At 39.4% G+C, this 21,763-nt stretch overlaps 2 protein-coding genes across 2 annotated transcripts in view; one reads left to right on the forward strand and one right to left on the reverse strand.

Moving 5' to 3' along the window:
* ift140 (intraflagellar transport 140 homolog (Chlamydomonas)) overlaps positions 1-21,763 on the forward strand; it is a 33,046-nt gene that overhangs the window by 2,896 nt on the left and 8,387 nt on the right. The window contains exons 5-18 of the mRNA XM_055057827.1: positions 574-704; positions 1,314-1,489; positions 2,120-2,211; positions 2,299-2,405; positions 3,082-3,233; positions 3,414-3,617; positions 3,692-3,764; positions 4,370-4,461; positions 4,544-4,671; positions 5,184-5,301; positions 5,393-5,514; positions 5,913-6,042; positions 6,121-6,252; positions 8,612-8,829. Coding sequence (XP_054913802.1) covers positions 574-704; positions 1,314-1,489; positions 2,120-2,211; positions 2,299-2,405; positions 3,082-3,233; positions 3,414-3,617; positions 3,692-3,764; positions 4,370-4,461; positions 4,544-4,671; positions 5,184-5,301; positions 5,393-5,514; positions 5,913-6,042; positions 6,121-6,252; positions 8,612-8,829 — 1,875 coding nt within the window. The remainder of the gene's footprint in view (positions 1-573; positions 705-1,313; positions 1,490-2,119; positions 2,212-2,298; positions 2,406-3,081; positions 3,234-3,413; positions 3,618-3,691; positions 3,765-4,369; positions 4,462-4,543; positions 4,672-5,183; positions 5,302-5,392; positions 5,515-5,912; positions 6,043-6,120; positions 6,253-8,611; positions 8,830-21,763) is intronic.
* Positions 11,199-21,559, reverse strand: tmem204 (transmembrane protein 204). Its single transcript, XM_055057828.1, has 3 exons — positions 20,426-21,559; positions 18,006-18,161; positions 11,199-12,311 (listed from the first exon to the last, which is right to left on the reverse strand). The coding sequence occupies exons 1-3, from the start codon at positions 20,691-20,693 to the stop codon at positions 12,067-12,069; spliced, it is 669 nt and encodes a 222-aa protein (XP_054913803.1). The 5' UTR covers positions 20,694-21,559; the 3' UTR covers positions 11,199-12,066.

The raw sequence follows: 21,763 nt of genomic DNA on the forward strand, positions 1-21,763 counted from the left end.
TATAGTTTCTGGTAACTGTTTTATTTTGGATATTTGAAATATCTTCCAGCTCCAGTATATGGAGAAATATTCTCACTGGAGCTGGAAGATAAATGCAAATTAAATACATTGAAGTTTGTTGCAAACAGGCATAAAAGGAGTACAAAAAGTTTTAAAGTCACTTTCTAACATTATTATTGTTTTGGTTTTTATTTGAAGACATATTATGTCCTGACTGTGAAAGGAGGAAACAGAAAACCAGAATCTTTCTTCACACATGTAGATAGATCCACAGAACCGATTGTAATTTCTAAGTTGTTCTTTAATATTTTATTTATCCATTATCATTACTTTTTAGTTCAGATTAAAGAAGCAGCAGCAGAGGAGTTAAAAGAAAAGATCCTTGTACTTTAAAAGTTACATGCAAAGTGATTTATAGAGAAAGATTTAGATTTTTATTATTAGTGTAGGAGATGCAGAAAAGCTCCCAGGAAGTGTTTGAATATTTTGACCTTTAAAGCAAACCATGTTAAAATCGGAACGTTTCAGGTGGAAATGAGCATGTTTTCATACCTGATCTGATTGTTTCCATAGCGACGTGGCGACGTTGGCGCGGGCGTCGGTGAGCGGAGACGAGTCGGCTCTGGACATGTTCAGCTGGAAGGGGGCGCCGCTGAAGATGGGCCCTCAGGAGGGGCTGGGCTTCTACGTCAGCACCGCCGACGGTACGACGGCCCAAACGTTTCTGTGACACGGCCCCCAACGGCCCGGGAACCCCCTCTTTACAAACCCAAACACAAAGCTGCAAAATAGTTTTGTAGCGTTTTATTCTCTAGTCAGTAATTATCTTGTTCATTTAGCATAAATGCTGCCTCGTTTTTACTGATTTTAGATTATTATGAATTCTGATAGAAAATATTATGACTTTATCAAAGGGCTGGACAATAAATCAATAAATATGTGATCAATATCAATAGATAATACATTTGATACAATATAAAATGTAAAGAATATTGGTGGAATCTACTAACAGGCTCTTTAGTTGCCTAACAACCACCAGCAGTTTCTAGATCCCCCAAACTTATAATCACTTCTGATGATAAGAAAATATTATTTTATAATAATCACATCAAATTTAATTTGATTCCTGTCGTTCTTTTGGTTCATCACAGCAGAGTTTGGCTCCTTTGGTCTCCTTTTGTCAGAAACTTTTCCATTTCTAGCTCGCTATGCTAGCTTGAAGAGGCAGCCAATCAGAAAAGGGGCAGCAGAAATCACAGTGTTTTTTTCCACGCCGTTGAAACGGTTTGAAGCTGATGTGTGATGACCTGCAGGAAAGGTCCATGCTGTGGACGAACAGGGCAAGACAAGCCCGCTGCTGAGCGAGGACGGCTCCATCAGGAAGCTCTTCTACCTGGAGAAGAGAGGCGTGCTGGTGGTCGTCACGGACAGCCTGACGCTGTCGCAGTACACACTGAGACCAGAGGGGGGCGCTCACGAGTTCATGAAGGTACGCTTTGACCATTGGTTCCTAGAGTTAGATGTCTGGTTGCTGCAGCAAATTTTAATAAATTTAATAAATAGGTAAATAATGTAACAGGCAGAGTTGGGTACTAACAGTTACATTTACTTGTAAAATGTACTTTTAAAGGTATTTTCACTATGCTGCACTTGTTGCTTTTACTTGAGTAATTTAATAATTCAGTATTTCTACTCCTACTTGAGTAAAATTTCTGCATTTTCTGCCCACTGAATGAACAACAAACATGTTTCAATCAAAACTCCTCCAGACCCAAATACACACCTGCAGTTTATGTTCAAGTTTCATACATATTTTATTAAAAATAACTGATTTGGAAGAATTTTATTTTGACCAATTTTGTTATTTTTGGTCACTTATATGAATTATTGTCTTTTTTTTCTTAAAATACCAAAATTTCCACTTAACTTTATATTTTGGTGGGTCATATGGTGTAATTTTTAAATATTAAATGACTGATAATTTGATCAGTTACTCAGTACTTTAAACTTTTCACTCAAGTACAGTTTTTTACTCCTGTGTCAGTCATTTCTTCTTACTTTTAGTTGAGTAAAAACAAACTGAAGTAGTTCTCTGACTTTGTTTGGTTTCTGTCTGCAGGTGAAGTTGAGCAGCACAGTCGGGCCGAACGTCGACATCATCTGGACCGAGAACAGCCTCCTCATCACAGCCACAGGAGAGCCGGTCGTCAAGTCAGTTTCTGCCTGCCGTTCCTCTGCAGACCAACAGAGTGAAACGGGATTTTAACCTGTTGGATTATTTTCCTTTAAACGTGTCAGGATTTGGGACCTGGAGAGAGATGAGAACTATGTTCTCTCTCTGGACGAAACTCTAGGGTTTAAGAAGGGAGAGATGATCAACTGTGTTTCCTACTGCGCAGCCAAAGGTAAATTCATTTACAGGCAGAAAATCTGGAAAATACGTACTTTATCCATCCAGTAGTCGCAGCGTTTCTGCAGCCATTACCCAACCACACCACGAGGAACACCTACACTACAAAAATACAAAATCTTACTGGGTATTTTTGTCTGGTTTGTACTGCAAATGTATTTGTACGCTTGAAATAAGACAAAACTGTCTTACAAGAAACCTTTTAGGAAGATATTGATCCTTTGCAACTTCGTCACTCCATCACTAGTAACAGTGGGTTGTCTATTGTGAACTGGAAACATGCAGACAGACCCGGTGGGCCGAACCTCTCTGACTGCACAGCAGAAGAGGATACAGCTGATTTTTAGGCCTTGACGAGATCAGCTTCACATGTATGTTTCGGCCGATCACCTATTTCCCAAACTTAAAGAAACTGGCGCCGATAAATCAGTGCGCCTTTAGTAATAATCCTTAACGGACCGGCTGAGGGCCCGGCCTGTCCGTCAGTGGCAGATTCTCAGCTTTGAGTGGCAGTAAATAAGATCGGTTTTGAGATGTAAGAATTGGCCGATCGGCCAATCTTAAGGAAATCGGACCCAACCGAGAAAACCGACCCTCTCCCATCATTCTTTCAGAACGCATTACTGCTGTTGACTATCTCTGAATTATCTGCTTTCTTTAATGACGTGCAGAGATCCTGGCAGCTGGAACCTCCAAAGGCCGCATAGCTATGTGGAAGATGGCGATGCAGCCGATGAGCAGCAGCAGCTACAGAGCCGACGCTAAAGCCCTGTGGAAGCTGCAGACTCCCACTGAGATCCACGGGAACGTCACCGAGCTGCAGGTACCGCCTCAATCTGAGAACATCGTTTAAACAAACGGTTTTATTCCAGGAATACAACCAGAAATATCCCGCCTCACCGCGCGTGTGTGTGTGTGTGTGTGTGTGTGTGTGTGTGTGTGTGTGTGTGTGTGTGTGTGTGTGTGTGTGTGTGTGTGTGTGTGTGTGTGTGTGTGACTTCAGTGGGGCTCCAATCAGAACCTGCTGGCTGCCAACAACTCCAGAACCGTTCTGATCCTCAGTGAGCATGTGATGTCGGCGCACTTTGGCCAGCAGGTGGCGGCAGTGCAGCTCGCCCCGACTCAGCTCAGCATCACGAACTACAGCAGCGGACAGACGCTTCCTCTGCAGTGTGACATGCACATCAGAGGAGTGTGTGTCAGCAAGGTGAAACCAAGCAGCTGCTTCGTTCTGCTCTGACAGACGGTGAAATGAAACTTACTTTCCTGTTCCTCTGACAGGACTCTGTGACGGTCTGGAACGGGAAACACATCTCTGTCTATGATCTCTCAGGCTCGGCTCTGGATGTTACAGGTATTCACCCTTTGCAGCGATGTCACAAAATCATTCTAGGCACCACGACGGACGTCGGACGTGAAGGACAGAGCAGCGCAGCATCCTCTGAACATTTTTAAAGCAAAATCAACTGCATAAAAGCGACATCAGGTTACATATATGTGTTTTCTGACAGGAGTGCAAAGGTCGTTTCTGTCAGGGCGGAGGCCTGAGGAGCATCACGTTCAATAATACACCACCATAAACTCCCTGAAATTACGACAGAGCATAAGGGTCATGCTAAGAAAATAACTAAATGAAATAAGAATAAAGTCATAATATTCTGAGAATAAAATGACACAAGAATAAAGTCGAAATAATACGAGAATAATGTCATAATATAACTTGTGTTATTGCAACTTTATTCTTGAATTATTTTGACTTCATTGTGTGATTTTATTCTCATAATCTGACTTTATTCTCTTTTTTAAATGATCTTAGTCTCATAATATTACTTCTTATGGATGGTCCAAAGAGCCACAGGTTTCTGGTGTAAATATAAAATCCGTTAAAGTTTGTGGGTGAAACGTGACAAAATGTGAATATTCAGGTAGTTTAGCCTGTTTCCCTTCCATCCTTTGCAGGATCATTTCCTTGTGATTCCCACATTGTTGCTGTTCATGACGAGAACCTTTACACCGTGGAACCGAACCGAGTCCAGATCCGGACACCTCAGGTACGTGGCTACCTGCCAGAGCCGCATCCTGCCGTCTGAATCGGACCCAGTTCAAAGGTTTCTGCTGCTGTTTCTCCCTCAGGGGACGGTGAAGCAGCTGCTGACTTTCTCCCGGGCCGAGGGAAACCCCGTGCTGCTGGACGTGTGCCAGTCGTACCTGGCAGTAGGAACAGACACGGCACACATCAGGGTTTACGACCTCTCCAGACGGTAACTCGTGTCAGAACATCAAGACTAAAATAAAGTCGGAAAATTATGACAACCCAAAAACAAAAGATCAGTCTTACAACTGTAGTAAAATGAGGAATGTTGAGCATCTTGTGAAGTTATACTTTACAGATAAGGAAATACTTAACCTGTTAACACATCATCATTAGATTATTAGTCCTGTTGTTTATGATAATCTGATATTTACATGTACTATAACTTTATTCTGGGAATATTGTGCCTTTATTCTCAAAATGTCTTTTATTTATAACTAGTTGTATTTTCTTAATATTATGAATTTTCCTCGGACTATTTCTAATTATCATGAGAATATACATCTTACATAGCTTTATTCTAGCATTAGGAGAATAAACTCATAATATTCCGACTTTATTCTCGTACGGACTTATTCTTCTTTTATTACAACTTTATTCTTGTAATATGTATGTTTTTCCTCATGCTGGCCCTAATCCTCTGAACCCTGTTTTGTCTTTTTGCCATGTTTTCTCCTGCAGAGACGCCAAAGCTCACTGCGGCGCTAAGAATTTGTCCGACCACATCAGCGACCTCGGCGCCCTGAGGTCCGTCAAGTGCAACGCCAGCGGCAGCCAAGTTAGCCTGCTAGCCTCTCAGGTGACTCGGTGTGACTCAGTCACACTTTTCAAATCAAAGAAACATCATGTTTGCTTTTTAAGCTGTAGATTTAATTTGATCTGTTTGTCAGGTTAACGGGCGACCCGATCATAAAGTATATTTCTACGACATTGAGATGGACACTGTGACGCACTTTGACTTCTTCACCGGCAGTCCGTCCACTGGCGTCTCTCCGCCTAATGAAAGCGATAAGTAAAGACATTATTCTTATTGCTTGTGTGTCAAAATCATGACCTGCAGATCTTTTTGCAGCCATTTTTACGTGTGAAAGTAAATGTTGAGTCGGGGCCAAAAGCAACTTATTTAGATTTAAAGTGACAGATGCCCTAAAACAACTCAATGTTTTAACTGAGTTGGCTAAAATCTCATTATCTTAGACAATTTTGTGTAAAAATACAATAAAAATGATTTGTATAGACTACAGACTTATAATCACCTGTTCAAGGAACCTTTAAATATTGTTCATCTTTATAGAAGTACCATAGTTTTATATACGTTTGATAAGTATATAATCAAATGTATATTGATGATATATTCCTTATTGATTTTATTCCATCTTACACATTAACGCATATTTTCTGTCATTTCAGGCAAAAGTTCCAGGAAAATGAAATCAGCGGCCGTTTTCCTGTGTCCCAGTACTGGGATGAGAGCGAAGCTCGACTCTTTGTCTGCGAGACCGCGCCGATCGGCTCGGAGAAATCTGCCAACTCAGACTCGGTAGAAAACCGGCTGCAGTGGTCGTTGGTAACCCTTTGGCAGGCGGGATTCCTGACGCTGTGGCGCTTTCTCTCTCAGGAGGACGTGTCAGTGGTGACGCTCTTCTGTACGCAGGAACATGGACTCCTGCTTCAGGACTGCTTCTCCAGGCCTCCAGGCCTTCAGGCCCTCCTCGCCCTGGATGTGCCGTACTACTACTTTACCTGCAAGGTGAGTTCAGTCTCTCTCTTTGTTATTGTATTTGAGCTATGGGGCAACTTCTAGTGAACATAATTTCAGAAATGTTCTGGTTGTATTGGGGCCAAACTTAGGTTATATTTTCAAATGACAAGAATAAAGTCGTAATATTTGCATAATAAAGACACTTTACCAGAGGAAAGTCATAAAATTACAAGAAAAAACGAGTTTTATAGAGAAGTCAGGATCTGATGTGACCAACTTGTTTGGTTCTTTCTTTGAAATAGATTCAGTCGTTTGCAGAATCGTTTCAGTCCTGCTGCTGCTGATGTGTTAGATATAAGTATTTACTGAGATCTAAAACTGAAACCAAAGTATAGCTTTGCAAGACGCTCAACATTACTCGTATTAACCTTTAGTTAGTTATATTATTATAACTTTATTCTGTTAGTATTATGGTTTTTCTGGCATTATTTCTAATTTGTTCTCGTATTACTTCAACGCTATTCTCATACGACTTTATTCTCGTGAAACGTTTTGCTGGCAATATTATGAATTTATTCACATATTATTATGACTTTATTCTGGTAATGTTATGATTTTGTTTCTTGTCTTGGCCTGATACTCCGTCTGTGGGGTTTCATGATGAGCATATTTATTGTTTTTTATGATTGTTTTGATGTGAAAATGTGTGTGTGTGTTCAAACACACCCCAGCTGTTATTTCGGGGAGACGGTGTGTTTCTTCCAGAAGTAAGTGTTTGTGTTTCAGCAGCTGTGATTGTGTCAACATGTCGGCTCCCTTAGATCAGCATTAAAGCACATCCTGAATATTTCTGACCACATCACAAACACCTGGAACGGTTGAATTTATTGAGGGTTTTCCTTCAAATCCACACAGGATCAGTTTGATCCTCTCAGACGTTTAGAGTCAGGCCTGCTGACGTTTGGCCTCCACGACCAAAGTTTTTCCACCAGAAAGTCAAAACCTCGAACCTTCAGCGCGTTTTATTGTTATTTTCTGTTTTCTGTGCTTCTTATTGTCTGAAGTGAATAAATAAATAACAGGAGAGGATTACAGATGCTGGAAAAAAAAGTACTTTTTTCTCAGAATTTTGATTTTTTTTTCACTGAATTTTGACTTTAATATCAGAATAAAATTTATTTTTTTAATTCTGACTTTTGTCTCTGAATTTTGACTTTTTTTTCTCAGAATTTTTATTTTTTTCTCAGTGGTTCCAAATTTTTGTCTTTTGTGGTAAATCAATGCAAAGTGCTTAAACCAAAGAAAGCTACACAAACAATTTCTTAAAAGCATTCTCGCTTCGTTTTCCTCTAAGTACCAAAGAGAAAATAATTTAGAGATTCCAGCTGACCTGAAACAAAAGAATTTGATCTTATTTAACTTCAGACACTCGGATTAAAAACGCGTCTCTGTCTTTTTATTTGGCTCTCGTAAATATTTGATTTCAGCTGAATATTTTTGGCCATGAAAATCCACAATAAATCCAGATCTGTTCAGAAACCCTCCTGTTGCATCGTCATCCCACCTTCAACGTCCAGATAAATAAAAGATTCATTCAGATGATGGGTGTATGTAAACTTCTGGCCTCGGTTGTTTCCCTGTTGTTGCTCCCACCTGATCCCCGTTATTATTACCCCATGTTTCAGGGCTGGACAATAAATCAATGACACATGATCGATATCAGTAGGTGATGCATCTGACATCAAAATATACAGAATATTTTGTGTTGGTGGAAACAACGCATTCGCACTTTAGTTACCCAGCAACAAGCTGCTGGGTAAGTTTCACCTCATAACGACTTAAAAATAAAAAACGATGAGTTTTAAAAACTGGATAAAACAGGAAAGTTCACTACATCAGTTTGAGTATTTCTGATATTTGAAAGGAAAAAAATGAATCAATAATTACTCTGCAAAAACCTAAAATCTGTCTCAGTTCTCTTGAAATAAGACTAAACTAACTTAGAATGAGCGTTTCGGCAAATTCAGGAGCTTGTTTTAAGTGAATGATTGCTTAATATAGATTGAAATGTTTACACTTATAAGAGATATTTGTTTCTAAATTAAGTCGTCTGCTGGTGGAACTGGAACTTTTTCATTAATATTACCAAACTATTGACTTTAAAAAAGCTCCTATATTTGATGAAAGGTTCATTGTAAGTTAGTTTTGTCTTATTTGGAGTGTATTAGTTGCACTAGAAGCTAAACCAAAAATGTGTTTTTGCAGTGTATTGGTATCGACTGATATGAATCAGTTATGTTGGTTTTTAGCCATGTTGTCCAGCCCGACCATGTCTTGGTTTTATATTTACAAAATCTCGATGTAACTTTCTAAGAGCTCACCTTGCGACCTGGTCGTCTGATCCCAGCCAGGTGAGGAGAACCCAGAGGTGTCTCCACCGGCAGATCAGCCAATCAGAGCGGCTCCCGCTTCGCCCCCCGTCATGGCGTCCAGGCGTCCTCTCAGAGACTTCGTGGGCCTGGAGAAGTGCGAGAAGGGAACGCGGGACGCCATGTTGAACTTCAGCTTCTACCTGAGCGTGGGCGACATGGACGAAGCCTTCAAGTCCATCAAACTCATCAAAAGGTATGGCGCGCGGTTAAAGGGGCGGCGCTCCATAAGAGACGTACTCGAGGATGGGGTTGCATTGTTCTGGGCCCTGGAGCTGACCGCAGTCCGTTCTGAGCGGACTGAGTGATGGGGTGTTGGTTTCTGGCTGAATTCAGCTCTTGGCTTGCTGTATTAAAGCAGGGATTTTCAGGCTGCAGCCTCCAGAGGGCGCTAAGGGGCCTCAGAAAGTCCACAGTCTTTTTGTTGTATAGAAACGTGGCTGAATACAGGAAGTGTTTTCAAATGAAGACTGAACCAGATCCTGTTCTTATGGCTAAGAAAATATAAAATATTTTTTTAGGTTTCATCAAAGAATAAGCAAACTGGACGCTTTTTATTTAAAAGCATTTGAAGTTCTGGAGATAGGATCTGATTACTTAACTTGCAACATTTTGGTGATTTTATTTTTTAAGAATATTTTGTGTTGACCTGCGACTATTCCTGTCAATATAACAAATGTTGTTGGACAATAAATTGTCCCAAAGATTATTGTCATAAACAATAATGTTGTTGTTTTGCCACCATTTTCAAGTGATATTATAACGATAACAATGACATAATAATTTAGGAACAGATTCTCAAAGATCAATTAACTTTAATTTTGATGAATATTTAACATCGGATCTGTAAGACATAAATATCCAAAATAAATAAACAAAACAACATCAACAATAAATAAAATGAATTACCAAGTTTCTAAATAAAATTATCCAGCTAAAAAAATATTTAGTTGAGACCAAATCAGAAAACTTTATCATCCAGTTTTTAGTGGAAAGACAAAAATGATAAATCACTCAAATGGAAATTACTGAGTTTGTTTTAAAATAATATGCAATTAATTGGTTAATTGATTTATTGTAACAGAACTCCTGATCTGGTGCAAACGTTCACTTGTAGGGTGAAAAAAAAGACTATCACAGAACTTTTGGGATCATTTGAGAGGAGGAGGAACTCCTCGGTGTGTGTTTACGTTCCTAAACACACGCAGCCGGATCGGTCGGAACGGGGGAATCTCTTCCATTCATCCAGACATTACTAATCAAACCCGCTCTCTCCTCCTCCCTGTGTGCTTGTGTGTCGTCATAGGAAAACGTCTTCATCTCTTTGGTCCTGCAGAGAATTTGTGATTCATTCAGAATTTTATGCTTCTGTCAGTTTCTCACGTACAAACGCTGCGCAAAGGGAAATGGCATAAAAGCAAACGCATTATTCAACCGGCCGGATGTCCCGGCCGTTTTTAACAGGCCTGATGACAGCTTTACCGGGCGCAGCAGAGGCTATTTATAAGAGTGGCTGTTTTTAAAATGTATTTATTAAATACAGGTATTGTGTATAATTCCCGCATATCGCCACCCACTGGACGGCATTTCCTGCAGAAATAACGCGGCTCTTCTGGGACCGACTGTGAGCTAACAAAGGTTCTCATGGAGGCTCTTCAGGGTCAGACCAAACGCTGACTGCAAACTGCAGAGACAGTTTGTCTGCAGTTTATTCATGCTTTATTTGTTTAATCACTGTTAAATATTCAGATCATCAAAAAAAAAAACAACCCAGAAAATCAGATCATCTGAAGCACTTCAATGTGAAATAATTTAGAACTGAAACAATCATGAAAGAATCAATTTTTGAAACAATTAATTGTTAAGTGGTCTAAAAATGGTCACCTGATGGGAGAACAACACACTCAGAGCTGTAATTCAACCAAAACTGTGCAAAAATATAAAGATTTTTGCAGTTAAAATAGAAAAAGTCCTTCTTTGTTTGTAATTTTGTTCTATCCAGAACTCCTTAAGTGGCAATTGTAGCTTCACCTTGGTAAAAGCATGTGGAAAATATCCTATTTAGCACCTTTTTCTTTCAATTATTAATTGATTAATCCGAAAATAAACATATCATAGCTCCACTGTGTTGATGAAAGTTGGTCAGAAAGGCCTAAACCTTTTATATTTGTTTTAGCTGCGGATGCAAACTTTGCTACGAATTATCAAACATTCACAAATGGAAATGGAAAATGTCTTTATCCCCTTCAAAATAAGAGCATAAATATAAACATCTAACAATGTGATTAATTCTCAACAATCAATAACCAAAATTTCAACTCAGATTTCAAACTTCAATCAACTAATAGTTTTTATTACAGCCGAGTAAATTATCGCTTTAGAATTTATCAGGAAAAATTAATTTAAGCGAAACTTAGTGTACTAAATGTTTTCAAAGTTATCAAAAACGTTAAGCTAAAAACTAGCTTAGCATATTAGCGAAAGATGATCATCAACTTTATCTCTAACACTATTAACTCCGTTTTGTCAGCTGGTAAAACACATCAGCAGTAACAACAGCAGCCATTATGTTTATTCGGAAATATTTTTTTTATTGAATTTACAATGATATTTTGTTGATGTGCCCCATTTCTTGCTGCCCTGGAGGACTCGGACACACATTAATATCACACCTGTAATAGCACTATCCTAGTCTCTTAATTTAAGGTATACAGAATGTACCACAAGCAAGCAGAATGTAATAAGGAAAGCATCATAACAAGTAAATGTAATATTCACCGTCATTTTAAAAAAATCTATTTCAAAAACTGCAAAAAAATTCTAATAATTTCACATAAAAGTTTTTGTATTTTTGCTTCCACCGATTAGATCCACTCTGGTTTTGTGCGTAACGAGACCAAAATATTTACTTTAAGCCTGTAGCCTTGTTAGCATGTAGCCAACTCACCAATATGCTAATAACATTAGCATGTATTTAAATGTTTATGCACTTTCAATGATGGAGACAATATGAGGTAATGTTGTTATTCCCAATTCATAATTATGTACGGGACAATTCACTAAGTGCGATTCAACAAAATCAGGTCAAGTTCCAGCTTGATCTTTTTATAAAGATGTCGTATGGAAGACAGTTCATGTCCAAACTCAAAGTTGGCAACCAGTTAGCTCACCTTAAGGGGCTTATATAAGATTTCATACAGTATAAATGTATGTTTTGGCTGCTTCGTGGTATTTTGGATAAATATGTGCTTTAAGCAGCAAACATAATTCTGTTATATTCAAAGGAAAAACTTTGTAAAGCTGCAAAAACAAGTTTGTCCACAGGAATGCACCTTGTCTTTAGAGTCTCGTTACAGACATGCAGCCAAGAAATAATAGGAGCTTTTCAGAGCTCAGTGTTGTCGTTTCAGTCCATTTCCCCATCTGGCTTCGCTCAACATGGCGACTCTACATACTCGTTGTCCAGCCGTGGATGAAAGGCAGAGGCCAGCGGCGGACTGAAGATTATGACCCGCGGGGCGAGGCAGTCGTCCCGCCGGTGTAAAATGTTCCAGATGAGCATGGCGGCGGCCATAGTGGCCAGCAGGCAGGCTGCGATGTTCACGTAGCAGGAGTAGGACAGGTGTGTGTAGGGCCCAACCCGGTAGAACGTGACCAGTCCGATCACCAGCACAAAACCTGGAGACAAAACAGGGACGATATCAGCTTGCATAAATACAACACTCTGCAACAAATGGGACCCGTCATGAAGCTCTAAATTATCAACCCACAATTGACTGTTTTTACTTCCGATTCAGATATCTGAGGTTTAGAAACAGCTGATCTGGTGCAGAAAAACAGCTGGACTGACTTAAAACTACGACCGAAAGATGTATTACCATGTAAGTGTTTCGTATAGATAATTATTGATTAGGTTTTTGTGGTTTATAGTTGAAATACTTCCAAACTGATGGCATAACATTTCCTGTTTTATCTGGTTTTCTCTCCACGTTGTTTTTAATTTTGTAGCATTTATGAGGCAAAGCTTGAAACTGCTTCTTACCCAGCAGTTTGTTGCTACCTAGCTTAGCGGCTAACGTCGTTCCTCTGCCTACATCTCCCAGAATGCTGTGCAGTTCCAGACTGGAGTTCAGTGAATATTCTGTCAGATGTATAATCTGTTGATATTGATCACGTGTATTTAGCAATATATATTGTTATTGATTTATAATCCAGCTCTACTTAAAACATTTCTTAGTTTAAATTCAGATGTAAATCTCAAATGAAATGGTTTCAATAAAAATAGAAAAAACTAATTATAGACTCAAATAGACTGCCGCAGTTTATCAAGCTTGCTGAATTGATTTTTACCAAACTTGACGAGTTTAGTGAGATTCGAGTTGGTAAATGATCATCAGTTTGGAGAGCAGATGTGTGAAACAGCAGTCGATGAGAACCAACACTCTGCTGGTCTGTTTGTTGGTTTATTTTAAGTGCTTCACAATAATCCACCATTTCTCCAGGAAAAATGCTCAAACAAACCTAAGACCAAACAAAAAACTTTAATCCAAACAAAGCAATCTGAATGTTTCCTGTTCTGCGGCCGTGTCTTTATTTATTTCTGTTTGTTGAATATTTGCGAGGAAATAAACAGACATGCGTCCCTTTGCTTGTGTTTCAGCAGGGTTGGAGCACCATGTGAGGTCTTTGAGTCAGAAAATCTGTTTCCTCTTGGGAAGAACTCCTGAGATCTCCGGATTAGACTCCTCAAAAGCACAAAAATATCAGGCCACAGGAAAAACTTCCAGAAAGGCCTTTGAAATGTTTTTATCTCCTGATTTCCTCAATTTCAGAGAGTTAAACTCACGCAACCAGGAAGCCAGAAAGCGCCAGACCAGAACAGACCAGGGTTACAATAGTTTGAAGTTTTTCATTACAGTTTAGTTTTATTTCACTCTGACATTTTGTCTAATTCAGTTAGTTTCATTAGTTTTCAGAGTGTTTGCTAGTTTTTATTAGTTGTTATCAATTAAATACTGTTAAGTTTAAGTTTTATTAGTTATTGTAGTTGTTTTTTTTTCAGAATTCAGTTATTGTTGTATTCAAACTCAAAAATACTTTATTGATCGCAATATGAAATTAAATAGTTATTGTGATTATTATTGCGATTATGCTAACATCCGTTGGGTAATGAATACTCAGAATAAGACACCATTTAAAAAAATTGGATTTGATTATTGTTGAACGAAGGTCGTAAACACAAAAACAAAGAATATCATGTCTGTAATTTCAGTGCGTCTTATAGATCAGTAACGATACATATCAATAGATATTGCATCTGCTAAAATATCCGATATGTTGCTGGAATCGACCAACTGGCAAAAACCTGCCGGGTCAGAAGCAGTTTTGAGTTTCCCGCCGAATCTCACAACTGTTTCAAAATAACAAAAACAACATGGACTGAAAAGTGTGGATGAAGCAGAATACGCTCCGCCACCATTCAAGGAGTATTAAAACAAAAGACTAATCAATAATTATCGACATTGACTGATTCTAAAGGCTTACATGGTGGTAAGTTTCTCAGCCATATTGTCCATTGCAATGTCGTTCTAGTTAGTTATAGTTATTCCCCATTAGTTACTATTATTATTTATCTCAGTTAATGAAAATGTTTTTCAGTTCTCGATATGCAGATAGTTTCAGTAGCTATAATAACTTTGCTCCAGACCTGATGTCTGCCTGTTTGACCTTCACTTTCATTTCATGGCATTTTCTCCAGATTTCTCGGCGTTCAGGTGCGATCCGCAGCCATCCGACTGTCCGCGTCAGAAAACGAAGCTCATATCCTCCGCGGTCTAAATAAAGTCGCCCAAAATAATGAGTGGAAACGGGGATGCTGGCGCTTTAGGATATGAATCAGTTTGTTTCCGGTTAATTTCCATTCCTCCCTCCACTTCTACAGAAAGATGGTCGTCATTGTTTCAGACGAGGATGTGGACGATTATGTCTGTGTCATTGCATGTCTGCGTCTGTTTGTATGTGAAGAATGTGGCTGTTTTTATTGGTGTTTAACCTGTTTGGCTCCTCTTGGGATAATGAATAATCTCTTGTCAGTTTCTCTGTGTGAACCTCTCCTTTGGCTCGGACTTATCTCCCAAACTTCCTTCCCCTTCTTCCTCTTTCCATCCTTCCTTCCTTCCCTATTCGCCACACCCTCTCAGCCTTCAGCTTCATGTATTTCTGGATGTTTCACATAAACTTTGAAATACGGATTCAATTTATTAGTCCAGTTTTGAAAACTAAATTCCCTACAAATCAGTTTATTTTAATAATAATAAAAAAGCCATAAACTGCATTTATTTTGCTTTGAAGTACAGAAACACCAAATCTTACCCAGTATGCTTAGTTTTGTTTCTAGTGCAAATATCTTTTTGTTTGAATTAAGACAAAACTAACTTATAACCTTTTGGTGAGATATAGGAGCTTGTTTTAAGTAAATAATTCCTTGATATTGATCAAAAAGTTCTGGATTATTTCACTAATAAAATGGGCAAATTGTCTTGCAAAATTGATCTTCTAGTCGAACTACAACTTTTTCATTAATATTAAGAAATTATTTAGTTAAAACAAGTTTGTATTGTGTGCTGAAAACTTATTTCTCACATATCAAATAAAGTCAACTAGAGCCAAAACCCAGCTCTCTTTCATAAACATTAAGGAACTTAAAGCAAACTCTGAGAACTTTCTATTTATAAGTTTTGTCTTATGTTAAGTGTAATGAGACATTTACACTAGGAACTAAAGTTTGTCTTTGTGTTTTTGCAGTGCGGCAGCAGGCCCAGTGTTGGGCCGGGAATCTTGATTATTGTTAATGACGTCGTCCCGCCCTCTCACACTTCATGTTCAGTTCCAGAGAAATTTGGCACGTCCGAAAATGAAAACATTCCAGAGAAAAAGAGAGAAGGGTAAAAATATCTCCATTCATTCAGAGCTGAAGCCCATTGACCGACTCACTGGGGTGGATGGGTGAACGGTAGCAGCTTTTTCACCAAAACACTGAGAAACTAGAAATTCATTCTGCACTAATGGAATAAAAAAAACAATCTACTGTTCTGTCTGCAGCGATTCAATTCAAATTCAAAGATGCCTTATTCATCCCTGTGGGAAATTAAATAAATAAAAATAGTGTCTCACCAAAGTTTTGACACTTTTTAAATATTTTCATGTATCGTCAGGTCACATGCGTACACTTACACTGCAAAAACACAACATATTACCAAGTTTCTAGTCCAAATATCTGACTTATAGCAAACTAACTCATAAGGAACTTTTCAGCAAGACATAAGAGCCAATAATTCATTAATATAGATGAAAAAGTTCTAGTTCCACTGGCAGATTATTTCACTTATAATAAGACATTTTTAAGTGTTTTGGTTGAAAACAGATTTAAATGGACGAACCAACAGTTTCCCTGTTTGAAGCCTGAAGGCCTCGTTTACAGATCGTCCCTGTTTTCTCTTTCTTTCAGCTGGGAATGTGTAATCTGTTGGGATCTTCTTGTTGACCTTGTGCGGCGAGCAGGCAGACATCTTTCCAGAGAACATCATTATTTTTAGACGTTGAACTGAAAAGCATGACCAACTCTTGGCTGCTGAAGTCTGGGCTGGTTGTGTCGAATATGGAAAAGTCCAGTAATATTGGGAGGGACTGGATCCTCTGTCCAAGGCCTAGATAAAGCAGGAACGCGTGCTTTAACTGGACCAACGATAAAAAGAGGATGCTTTGCTGCTTTCTGTAAACACAGACATAAAAGCCAGTCCATCTTATCTGGACGGAGCGATTCCCACCCTGCTGCCATGTGTGCTGCAGGATATTTCACTGTAATAAACACACAAACACTGAACCTGCGTACGCACACTCCGCCCTCTGCAAGCCCACACACAAACATCGAAAACCGTCTTTTCCCCGCTCCCCCTCCTCCGCCTGCTGCGGCTCAGGGGTTTGCATAACAGGTAGTCGCAGACATTTCCTCGTCCTGAGCAGGGATATCCTGGCGCCCGACAGTCGCTGCCTGCTTCGCTGCGGCTCGGCCCGTGGACTCTGGACCAGGACTAAATTTAGATCCAGAGACCCTTCAGTTCTCGCTAAAGCCGAGAAAACACCAAGCAAAACGCAGCAAAACTTGTTTCTGCGCTGCAAAAATACAAAATATGACCAAGTATTCGGTCTGGTTTCTCCTGAAAATATCTTAGTGCACTTGAAATTAAACAGGATATAGGAGCTTTTTTTAGTCAATAATTTCTTAATGTTGATGAAAATTTACTTTTTTCATTGGCAGATTATTTAACTTATAACAATCAATTTTTCTAATATTTTAAGTAGGCATGTTCCAATAAGCAATAAATCAATTAAACACATGATCAATCAATTAATCACATGATAAATTGAAATGAGCTCAGTAACTTCCATTTGTATGTTTTGTCATTTTTTCTCTCTTTCTACCAAAATCTGGTGCTTTGGTCTCAACTAGCCATTTTTTATTAAGTATAATTTTATTTGTTGTTTGTTCTTCCAATTCCAGTGTTAAAAGTTCATTAGAATTGAAACTTTATTGATCTTTGAAAATGTGTTTGTGCATTCTTACTGCATTAAAAACTGCCTCAAAACTGCAATATTATCAGTTATTGCAATAACTTCTGGAAAATGTATTGCCTAGCAAAGGCCTAAATATCAGCTTGTTGTGAAACGCATAATTTATTCTGGTTGGGATTGGTCCATGGTCTACACCAACATGTTCAAACCTGCCCAGTTCTGCCTACTTTCAACATTTACACTCACATGTGAAATTGCCTGCAAACACATGTGCAATTATGCAACTGTATATCTTTGAAAAGCAGAAGTGACGCCTCCTGCACAACCATCAAGAATGCAGCAAGTGGTTTATGTTGTTAAGTGAACAACAGAACTCTGCACTGCAAAATCACCAAATCTGACCCAGTATTTTTGGTCGAGTTTCCAGTAAACTTAACCAACGCTACGTAACGGCAAAGTGCGCGTAGAATGTGGCTTATCTTTCCAGATGTTTATGAAACGGCTCATTTTCCAGGCTCCAAAAACCATAAACTTAATCCCAAAAACTGCTTTAGCGTTTTTTTGTTGTTTTTTTAAGAACTTGAGTTTTTTTAAGAAGCAGTAGAAACCAAAATGGAAGAGCAAAATGTGTCAGTTTAAGCGCTTATTCTTTACTATTTTTATGTCTGCGGATCAAAATCAAACAACGAGTGAAGGCTTAAAATAATTGATTATTATTATTATAAAAAATGTCCAGGAAAGCCGGGATATATTGCTTATCGTTGCGACCGCTGGCCCAGTTTGGAGCAGCTGGATACTCACTGGCTAGCTGGAAGAGCGCGGCGATGGCCTCCTCCCACCACTGGGACTCCTGCGTGACGAAGGGCAGCTCCATCAGGCCCAGGAGGAAGATGAGCTGGCCGGCCGTCAGCGCCACCGTCGCTATCAGGTTGCACGCTCGCATCATGTTGAACTGCACTGTGGGAGCAAAACGAACGCCGCGTCAAACCTCCAGGACAGCAGCAAAACGTGGAGGATTACAGTTGCCGTTGGTAGCAAGGTGGCATTGTAAGGCCTTGTTTTTATGAATGGAGAAGTGCTGCCAGTACCCAGCTGAGCGTTTCCCACAGTTGTTTTTGAATGGCAGTTTCTGAATGGAGCATAACAGAGGAAAAGCTTTTAAATGTTCACGTTTCTTCTGAGCGGTTCGGGCGAAGCCAACAAAAACACCAGAACCTGTAAGAACCGCCGTGCATTCACAACATTTCTGACCAACTTTCACAAGATGCAATCAGACCGACTTCATTAGACAGAGAACTTTCTACCAGCTGGGATGAAACGGTCTGACTGATTGGTGTGATCTGGATTTAACTGGATCTGACTGAACCGACCTCAATGGGGGTCACAAACGTTTCAACCTGCGACTTCCAAAATAACATGTTGACTGGCAAACTCCTAAAGACACATACATACATACATATATATATATAAATGATTTATTTAAAAATATACAATGAGATGGAATAAAGTGGAACTCCTTTTAATCCTAATTGGTTGAGTCAATTATGATGATTTTTGCCTGCAGTTAATAAAAATACATTGAAGACTAGAATATTAATATGAAAATATAAAGTTTTCTTAACATTTGATTTAATTACATGTATATATATTTAAAGTATATATTCTGTTTTTATTCATTTATTTTTGGCCCTATTGGCCCTCCATACACCTTAGACATCACTATGATTCTGAAAATCATTTTGCGACCCCTCTGGGATCCCAATCCCTACTTTTAGAACCCCTGCAGTAGATAAACCCCAAGTTAAAGGTCAGGGTTGAACTGAAACCCCTGAGTATTGGGAGCAGATTTTAACTTTTTGCCCCTACATTCATAACTGCCCCTCCCTTCAGTTAAACATAAACATATTTGAAAATGTCAGACTCTTGGCTACAATCTGATAAAAAGCATTTGAGTTGAGCAGGAACATTTGGACTGCAGGCCAGATATCAGTGACCAAGAACTTTCATTAAAAATATATTGTATGGAGCTCCGGTAGTGCCAAAAAAACAAGTATGTCCTCTGGTAGTTAATTAATTTATTTATTTTGCTGTTTTCAGCAAAATATGTCCAAATTTCTCTAATTTTTCTTATTTATACTGCATTTCCAAAAGCTATTCTTCCATTGGAGTCAAATATAAAACATTTTTAAATTATTTTATTATTATTGGGTAAAAATATATATATTTCAAAATAAGTAATTTTGGACATCTAAATATAAGTTTATTAAGTTTAATAAGTATCAACAGGAAATCTCCAGTTTTGTAGATGGTGCCAAAGGCAAAATGATTAAGTATGTTTTTACTAAAACATATGCAAATTTGCTTTAGGTTAGTGATGTGTGGATCTACGGTTTCCAAACGTTTATAGCCTTAGTTATGATATTTATAAAAGGTTTATATACTGCATCATGCAGGGGTGTCCAGACTTTGTGTAATGTGGGCTAAAATTGTCAAATCAAATAAATTTGTAGGACAAACAAATTTATTTAAAAAAACTAAGACAAAGCAAATATTTGAAATAAAATTTGGTTGAATAATTCATCTTATCTGTTTCAGTTCCAGTGTTAAATATTCATCAGAATTTAGTAAATGATATTTGAGAATAAGTTCTTTCATTATTATGTCAATATTAACATAATGGTGGAAAAATATCTCAAAACAACAATATTATAATTTATCACGAGAATTTATTGTCTAGAATAATTTGTTATTGTGACCAAAAAAATACAAATTTTTAACTTTTATTAAAATGTTGCTGTTTTTAACCTACTCAACAATACATAAATTATATTAATTAAGCAAATAATCAGATCGTTGATCCAAAACTAGAAATAATTTCACTTTGATCCATGAAGATTCGTTCAATATTTGAAGAAAACAGAAGATATTTAGTCTTTTCATCAATAAATTCAGGATTTGGTTCAGTCTTCATCTGAAAGCACTTCCTGTATTCAGCCAAGTTTCAAAGATTCCCAAACATTTTAAACCAGAACAGTTTTAACAGGCAACGCTGCAAAATATGCAAAGAGCCATTGACTTTAAAATGTTTTTTTTTTCTCACTTTTATTCACTATTGGATAATTATTGCATTTGTTTTGCATGTCAGGGCTAAGAGATGCACAAGCAGAGTGATTTAAATTAATAAAAGCAGTATGCTTGTGCTGCGCCACCTGAACTCTTACGTTTGACGGTGCTGCGGGACTCCTGGTAGCCGGCGAACTCCGACCCCCAGCCGATGGCGGCGCAGTGCCTCTGCGTGCCGCGGCCGGCCGCCTGCAGGTCGTCGCGTCCGCGCTCGGCGGGACACGTCCTCCACAGCCCCACGCTGCGCTTGCGGCCGTCCTCCAGCGCCTGCAGAACCCAGCTGGGCGTGAAGGCCGCCACGTTGTTGAGCACCAGGGACAGCAGCGCCACCGCCACCGCCGCCGCCACCAGCCTGCGCGCGGCCATGCGACGCCCGCCGCCCGCCACCGCGCCGCCGCCGTCCTCCGCTTCCTCTGCTTCTTCCAGCTGTCACAGGAGTGTCGCTTTAGCTAAAGAACATCTCCATTCATCGTCATGCGGGAGCCGGTTGTCGTGGCGACGGATCCTCAGCCCTCCTCCTCGGACAGCAGCGCTGGTACCTGCGGGTTGGTCCAACCGGCACCGGGGTCCATTCCACCTCCTTCCACTGGCTGCAGCTTCACGCTCGCTTAAATCTGCACGTGTGTTTTTAGCGCTCCTTTGCACTTTTCTCACTTTTTGTTTAGTTTCTGCAAAGCAAAAGCATCGTCTTTAAAATAAATCTTCCTGCGTCAGTTTCTGAGTCGACTGGAACAAGAAGTCCTCTCCGTTTGTAGGTCAGAGTTGAAATGTGCTGCTCATCGGTTTGCACATGCCCTCCTCCAGGATCGATTTAAAAAAAAAAAACGGGTTTGTGTGTGAGCGTCTAAAAAAGAATCCCGTCGCAGACGTCACGGCCTGCTGGATTCTTTTGTCTGGAGAGCTGGGGGGCGTTTGCGAAAGTCCTCCTTGTCCCATGTGCAACAAACACGCCAGAGCCAGCCAGCAACAGGATGCGTTTCCTGAGAGGAAAAGAGGCCAAAAGCAGACCTGTTCCTCCTCTTGTCTTTCCTTTTCTGGCTCTCTAGATCTCACCGCTCCACTTTTTAATCTGTGACCATAAACAGAAACTTTGGCCGTTTGCGCGCGCAGCTCGCATTCTTATGTTTCTGTTGGCCTCCACCGGCGGGGCCCCCAAAGATTTGGGGTATTTCCTGTTGCTCAGCTTTCAATAAACAAGCCACATCTGTATCTGCTGAAGCGAAGAGGAGGGAGGCAATGCAAATGGCGAACAGATGGCGTAGGAATTTAAAGATCTGGAGACGAAGCCGAGGTTGAAAGAGACGGAAGATCGGTTTACGTCAGAGAGGCGAAAAAAAGGGAAAACAGTTCAAAGTGTTCACTGAAAATTTCTGCAGTTTCACCTGGAAGTATGTAACAAACTGCATGCAAAAAGTAGGGCAAAAGGTCAAACAACA

The sequence above is a fragment of the Poeciliopsis prolifica genome, unplaced genomic scaffold, assembly GCF_027474105.1.
Source record: "Poeciliopsis prolifica strain line A6 unplaced genomic scaffold, Auburn_PproV2 SCAFFOLD049, whole genome shotgun sequence".
NCBI classification, from domain to species: domain Eukaryota; kingdom Metazoa; phylum Chordata; class Actinopteri; order Cyprinodontiformes; family Poeciliidae; genus Poeciliopsis; species Poeciliopsis prolifica.